This window comes from Anoplophora glabripennis, unplaced genomic scaffold, assembly GCF_000390285.2.
Source record: "Anoplophora glabripennis isolate ALB-LARVAE unplaced genomic scaffold, Agla_2.0 scaffold1814, whole genome shotgun sequence".
In the NCBI taxonomy this organism is placed as follows: Eukaryota; Metazoa; Arthropoda; class Insecta; order Coleoptera; family Cerambycidae; genus Anoplophora; species Anoplophora glabripennis.
In genome coordinates, this window is record NW_019417908.1 from 1,504 (window position 1) to 8,957 (window position 7,454).

At 34.8% G+C, this 7,454-nt stretch overlaps 1 protein-coding gene across 4 annotated transcripts; it reads left to right on the forward strand.

The window, feature by feature from the left end:
• The first annotated feature begins 345 nt into the window (after positions 1–345).
• Positions 346–6,749, forward strand: LOC108915615 (52 kDa repressor of the inhibitor of the protein kinase-like). Of its 4 annotated transcripts, XR_001964735.1 has the most exons (5): positions 346–555; positions 621–871; positions 1,994–2,041; positions 3,502–3,744; positions 6,631–6,749. XR_001964735.1 is itself a non-coding variant. In XM_018721686.1 (4 exons), the coding sequence occupies exons 1-3, from the start codon at positions 443–445 to the stop codon at positions 1,996–1,998; spliced, it is 369 nt and encodes a 122-aa protein (XP_018577202.1). In that variant the 5' UTR covers positions 346–442; the 3' UTR covers positions 1,999–2,041; positions 6,631–6,749. The 4 variants fall into 4 exon arrangements, 2 of the variants coding, with proteins under 2 accessions (XP_018577202.1, XP_018577200.1); XR_001964734.1 differs by having other exon boundaries at positions 1,994–3,744; XM_018721686.1 differs by lacking the exon at positions 3,502–3,744.
• Positions 6,750–7,454: the final 705 nt, after the last annotated feature.

Sequence of the window (7,454 nt, forward strand, 5' to 3'; positions counted from 1 at the left end):
GAGTCGGCGAAGCAAGAAGAGCGCCAGAAGAAAGGGCCTTAGCCGGCGGGGTTCAGCCAGGACAAAAGGAGGTCCCACAAAGCGCCTACACCGGCCACATTTGCGGTAGGTGTAGACGACGGATGGGGCCCATCTACGAAGGCTGTCCGGCCTTCACGAGATGAGGCAGGATAAATAGGGATAATCTCTCTCGATCCCAAATCATTGAGGCCAATTTCTAGCCATGGAATAATGGCGTCTTATCCCGTGCGTTATTCTTTTTCTATGGCCACAGAATTGTATATTGTCGTTGGCATTGCTGTCGTTTTGCATGTTTTAGTTTTATTGTGTTTTATGTGTTGTGGTGTAAATAAATGGATTGCTGGAGTGTATATTATTCTATAAGGCATTCTAAAATTAAGGACAAATTAAGTGTTAGAAAATAAAAGACAATATAAAAACTATGAATTGTGGAGTTGAAAGGAAATATGGCGTTTCATGTGCTGCCAAAAATTGTAATAGCCGGCAGTCTAATACTCAATTGAGTTTTTTTCGATTTCCAAAGGATATTGATAGGTATGTGTTTGTTGTACATCTGTTTTGTATTTCTATAACATGTTTTCAAATTTTATATTTTTTAGAGCAAAAATATGGGCATTGGCCTGTAACAGAGAGGATTTGTTTGATAGGTTAAATTCGTTGAATCAAAGCCACCGATTGTGCAGTATACATTTTGAAAAAAAAATGTACATGAATAAGGAGTGCAAACGATTAATCCACAATGCAGTTCCAACTTTATTTGCTTGTTTGGAAGGTGGTTCAAAATTTGTTGACCACACATACAGTCGTCATCCACTCGTAACAGTTAGGATAGAAAATAAGGAAAACGAAGGTAAAGTATTTTCAAGTAATGATTTTGTTTAGTAATAGTTGTCTCTCACTTCTTGCAATTTTATATATACAGGGTGTTTCTTAATAATGTGCTAATATTTAAGGAGGTTATTCTTAGGTCCATTTTAAGAAAAAAACTTCATATGAACATATGTCCTAAAAGTCTTAACTTTTAAACTACAGGGTGCTAAAGTTTTATGAAAAAACATTTTTTATTATAACTGGTATTACCTACCCTACATATTTTTTCAAATTTGGTGCACGCCTTCTATTCATCAACATACATTTTTTGATGCACAAACAATTTTATTATTTTTGCCAGTGGCGTCTGTACAGGTTTTGTATTGAATATTTTTGAAGAAAAAATGTGACGCCATTGCTTTTTCTTTAAGTAAAAATCATTTTTGAAATCCTCATTCCTTTCTGAGCAAATGTGGTGTCTTGAATTTTTTCATTAGACGTACGGTTTTCGCATAAAAAAATAAAATTCATTCATTTGCATCTTATTTACGAGAAAAAAAAATTATATAATTTTGAACAATTTATTTATTGAAGATAATAACTTTTAAACATTGAAATTATGAAATTACAGTAATCTACATACATTTTGGATTGGTAAAAGAAAATTACCCTGGCGTGACATTTTTCTTCAACAATATTCAATACAAAACCTGTACAGTCGCCACTGGCAAAAATAATAAAATTGTTTGTACATCAGAAAATGCATCTCGATGAATAGAAGGCGTGTACCAAATTTGAAAAAATATCTAGGGTGATACTAGTTATCACAAAAAAAGTTTTTTCATAAAACTTTAGCACCCTGTGGTTAAGACTTTTAGGACATATGTTCATATGAAGTTTTTTTCTTAAAATGGACCCAAGAATAACCTTAAATATTAGCACGTTATTAAGAAACACCCTGTATACTGCCGTCCTAGTGATAAATTCAGTAACTAAAAAACTTTAGTTTTAAGAAAAATGGGTTTAACTGTTTGTTCATTTACATTTTTGTAAAAGTTTTATACGTTTTTCAATGGAATATTAAAATATAGATAATTTTTTATATAGTTTTTGTACTATATAGTGATTTTAGTAAAAAATAATTCATATAAATGCTTTTCAGCCTAGCAGTACAATTACCCTGGTCTAGTCACTACTAAGAAAGAATGAAGTAAGTCATACTTTTCATCCATTTTACTGAATTTCTGCCTAGTAGTCTTTGATGGATCTCCATTATGATATATGGAGAATAATAAAACATAATTTATCTACTTTTTTTTGCGAAACCATACTGTGACAATATTTGTTTCAATCATAATGTACCTGAAGTTCCGAACGTTCGTTTGAACGAAAATTAAAACCCATAATATCACGTTTAATCGTACTTAAAATGATTTTACCACCTAAATTCTGGCTTCTGTAGACGAAAACAACACCTCCCCATCATCAGAAGCCACCCCCCATATTAACCACCCTTAAAACATAGATACATGTATTTCAGAAAATGAGTCCTGTACCACCCTAAATTTGACATAGGTTGTTAACATTACTTTTATACTGACTTTCTTGCCACCGGAATCCACCCCGTCAGCTACCCTTAAATCAGTTGTGTATTATTTCCCCGGTATCAGGCTTAAAACCATAATAGATTTTAAGGAAATTGTTAAAATTATATTTATAATGACTTATGATAACTATTAATACCAACTACCCCTAAATCAGTTGTGCAGTACGTACATGATATCAAGCTTAAAGCCATAACAGATTTTAAGTAAATTGTTAACGTTACACTTATATTGTCTTATAATAACTATATATATAAAATACACAACTGATTTAAGCGTAGTTGACGGGGTGGATTCCGGTGGCAGCAATCGGTATCAATAGTTGTTATAAGTCAATATAAATATAATTTTAACAATTTACTTAAAATCCATATTGGCTTTAAGCTCGATACCGGAGATATAATACACAAGTGATTTAAGGGTAGTTGATGGGGTGGATTCCGGTGGCAGCAATCGGTATCAATAGTTGTTATAAGTCAATATAAATATAATTTTAACAATTTACTTAAAATCTATTATGGCTTTCTGCCTTATATAGGGGATATACGATATTACCTGTTTAAGGGTAGTTGACAGGGTGGGTTCTAATGACAATGAAGGGCAATAAAAGTAGTTATAAATCAGTATAGATGTTATGTTAAAATTTTAACTCAAATTTAAAGTGATAGCAGGCCTGTTATTTGGATTAGAATACTTGACCCTTTCAAGGGTAGTTCATAGTGACAGAATAATTTTCAGTGACAACAAAGGGTGACAATAATTTTTGTAAATGGAAATAAATAAAACGTTAACTTTTTTAATTAAATTTAACGTGGATTTTTGAGCTTGATTGGAGATATAAGGTATATCAGTTTTAAGAGTTGTTGACGAGGTGTGTTCCGATAGTAAAAAAAAGGCCCGAATGTTTTTTTAAAAATCAGTATAAAAGTAATGTTAACAACCTGTTTAGAATAGATTTTGTATTTGTTGTCAAAGCAAACCGTTGCCGGTGTTCGAGCCACCGCGCTTCCCACCCTGTAACATGAGCTCCCTGCGCGGAGCAAATAAAGTTTTAGTTTGTCTCTAGCTGTGGTAGAGAACGGTTGTACACGAAGTTCAAATAAAGATACAGTCCACTACGTCTTGTTATTGATATTACCAGTAAAACACAAAAACATTTGGACCTTTGCCCGGATAAGGTCTTCATAGCTGCAGTGTGATTAGCCTGAGGTCGTAGTTTCAATAGCGCTGGGTCATCTCGAGCAGCCAGCCGTCCGCCACCCTTAGCAACAAGCACGAGACATCTGCAGTCGAGGTCACGCATTCAATCGTAAGTTTTGCCCAATTCCTTGTTTACATTTCCCGATTCATTACAGCACTGACCGTTTTTTGCCAGCGTCATGTCTTTAGTAGAAAAACTCTACTTTAACTTTAGTAAAAAAGCGAGGCACAGTCAAATCTAAGTTAATAATTTTCAGTAAATTTATCATAAATTTAGAGAAAACGTTTCCCAACAAAATTATAACCGAGCATAATGTATCAGTCGAGCTAGAGCAGTGCCTGGAACGTTTTTTAAACTTAATAGATGAATTTGAGGACATTCAAAGTCAAATAGATGAAACTTCTGATTGCGGTGAAAACGAACGCGAAGCATCTTATGAGGTTTTCTATAACAATGTCGGCAAAGCTAAAGCATTTTTAAAAAACTGTCCAAGTCCGAGCTTGGTAGAATCGACTACCGAATCAACTGCCGCGTCCGGCGGTCCTGGTACAAGCAGTGTGAATAGCGTAAACGTGCAACAATCGAATAATTTGGTACAATCAATGCAAAATATTAAGCTTCCCGTTATACAGTTGCCAACCTTTGATGGAAAATATGAACATTGGTTTGAATTCAGGGATACTTTTGAGTCACTGATAAATCAGAACAGTTCTATAACAGAAATACAAAAGTTCCACTATCTTCGAGCTTCTTTGTCAGGTGGTGCTTGCCAAATAATAGCTAGTTTAGAATTTTCGAGTCAAAATTACATGGTGGCTTGGGATCTTATTTGCAAGCGTTTTAATAATTCGCGAATATTAACGCACAATCATGTCAAGGCTTTGTTCACTCTCGAGAAAATACATGAGGAATCGTCGGGTTCATTGCGAAAGATTATCAATGAAGTTATAAAACATTTACGCGTTTTGACCATGTTAAAAGAACCTACTGAATTTTGGAATACTTTAATGACCTATTTAATCACTACAAAGCTAGACTCGAATACTGAGCGCGAGTGGAAGCAGAAAAAAGCTTTGTTCAGCAACCCAAGTCTAGACAACCTTAAAGACTTTTTGAAAGAATGTGCTGATCTCTTGGAGACCTTAGAAAATAACAAGTCGGTTAAAGGTTTTCCGAAGCAAAAACGTGAGCTAGGTAAAACAAAATCTTTTCTAACTACTAAAACTTATTGTCCGTTTTGTAAAAAGGAACACTTTATACAGAACTGCCCTGATTTCGCGAAATTAAACATAAACGATAGAAGCGAAGAAGCAAAGAAAATTAGGCTGTGCTTAAATTGTTTTAGGCCAGGTCACATGGTGAAACAGTGTCGTGCCAGTGGATGTAAGTTGTGTCAAGCGCGGCATAACACAATGTTACACCCGGAATCGAGTAACACGACAACTGTACAATCTCAAAACGATGCAGTACAATCGGAAAGCGTTAATTTATCCTCACAAAGCATCTCGAACAATGCGCAAGTATTACTCTCCACGGTTTTAATCGACGTTTTCGATCAAAATGGCACAAGACGAGTAGCTAGAGCATTATTAGACGCAGGTTCGCAAAGCAGTTTTATAACAGTGGAATTTTGTAATCATTTGAGGCTATCCCGATCTCCCTTTAACCTCAAAGTATGCGGTCTAAATAAAGCGGAATCAGAGATCAAGAGCGTGGTCGTGGCTAAAATAAAATCGCGATGCAACGATTTCACGTCTCGAACATCGTTATTAGTTGTACCTCGAATCACGGATGATTTGCCGAACTTTAGAGTCGATACTAAATGTTTACAAGTTCCAAGCAACATTAAACTCCGAACTATTATCTGCCAGGTAAGGTAGACATCCTACTGGGAGCCGATTGCTTTTAGCAAATTCTATCGTCAGGTCAAATCAAATTAACGAACCAAGGCTTAATTTTGCAAAACACCAAATTTGGTTGGATTCGAGGAGGTTTCAAACGTAAAGCCTCTCTCACACGAAGAAAAGCTATGCGAATCTCACTTTACAGAAACTGTTCAGCCCGATACCGACGAGAAATTTATCGTAACAATTCCGTTAAAAGAAAGTCCATGCAAGTTGGGCGAATCATACGAAATCGCGAAAAAACGACTTTTAACTCTCAAGCGAAAATTTATACATAATCCCGATCTCAAGGCTCAATATTTTCGGTTTATCGACGAATATCGTGACTTTGATAGATAGATAGAACTTTATTGACATTTATGTACATTAAGTGGTACATTTATAGTCATAACATAGGCTGAGTAGTGTTCATAAAAGTTAAAAATTCATCCACAGTATAAAAACAATGATTTAAAAGAAATGATTTCGTAAACCTGTGAAAGGTTTTTTGAGACATGTTTTTAATCTGTTTTCGTCTACAAAAATTGTCAAACTTGTTGAACAGACTGATTGTAAGTTTGTTACGTTTGGTTAGGGTAATACGCGAATAAGATTCAACCAGATTTCCAGCATGCCTAGTGTTATATTGATGTATATCAGCATGAGATTGCAAATTACATAAATTGGAATGAACGAGTTGAAACGAATCAAGTAGATATAGGCAGGTCAGTGGTAGAATCTTATACCTGACAAATATCTCCTTGCTGGGAGCTAACATAGGGACACCCGCAAGTAGACGAACAGCTGCTTTTTGTAACACAAAAACTCTATACGAACCACTAGAGTTGCCCCACAATGGCACACCATAGGTTAAATTACCATGTATTAATGAAAAATAAACCATTTTCATTACATTATTAGTGACAAATGGTCTTATCTGTCACATAAAGATTATCTGCGTAGCTAGTTTTCAACATAGTTTATTGATATGAGGTATCCAAGTTAAACCAGGGTCAAGGGTAATATCAAGCAAATTAACTGGTTCAGACTTCTCTGAATTTTTACTAGTTGTAAAAGTTATGAAGTTTGTTTTACTAATATTTAATTTTAGATTATTTGCCGAAAACCAGTCATTCGCGGGATTTAGACTGTCTCTGCTGTTCTTGTCACGGGTTAACAAGGTTGTATCGTCGGCAAAGAGTATACAAGAAGCATTACGAATGTTAACAGGTAAGTCATTGATATAAATAAGGAATAGTATAGGCCCTAAGACCGAACCTTGAGGGACACCAGCCTTAACCGGTATTAAAGCAGATTCACAGTCATTGAGACACGCATATTGCCGTCTGTCAGTCAAGTATGATTGGAATAATTGCAATGCTTTGCCACGAATTCCGTAGTATTCTAATTTTACTAGCAGTATTTCTAAATTTACGCAGTCAAAAGCCTTAGACAAATCACACATAATTGCATGTGTGGGATTACCTTGATCAAATCCCTCAACTATTTGATCTAATATAGCTAATAAGGCTTTGATAGTAGAAAGATTTTTCCTAAATCCAAATTGAGATATGAGATCAATTTTTCTTTAATTAATATTTCAAATATTTTAGAAATTACAGGAACAATGGATATTGGTCTATAGTTGTCAAGTTTATTAATATCTCCTTTTTTTATGAATAGGAAGTACTTTAGTTATTTTAAGACAGTCAGGCCAAACCGCCTCATTAAAAAACTTATTGAATAATATGGTCAAAAGTGCAACAAGAAACTCAAGCGAGGTTTTTACCATGATACTACTAATTCCATAATAATCTAAAGAGCTGGTATTTTTCAATTTCAAAATAGCCTGGCGTACATCTGACTCAATAATAGCAGAAGCAAAAAAAGATGATGATATTTTAGGCAAATTGTGGAGGAATATGGCGGGATTTA

What these genes read in the sequence shown, in the direction of transcription:
- LOC108915615 (XM_018721684.1), top strand. Translation starts at nt 443, where the DNA reads ATGAATTGTGGAGTTGAAAGGAAATATGGCGTTTCATGTGCTGCCAAA. An exon ending in TTTCCAAAGGATATTGATAG is followed by an intron (nt 556 to 620) that starts GTATGTGTTTGT and finishes TATATTTTTTAG; the next exon opens with AGCAAAAATATGGGCATTGG. An exon ending in AGAAAATAAGGAAAACGAAG is followed by an intron (nt 872 to 6,630) that starts GTAAAGTATTTT and finishes ATTTAATTTTAG; the next exon opens with ATTATTTGCCGAAAACCAGT.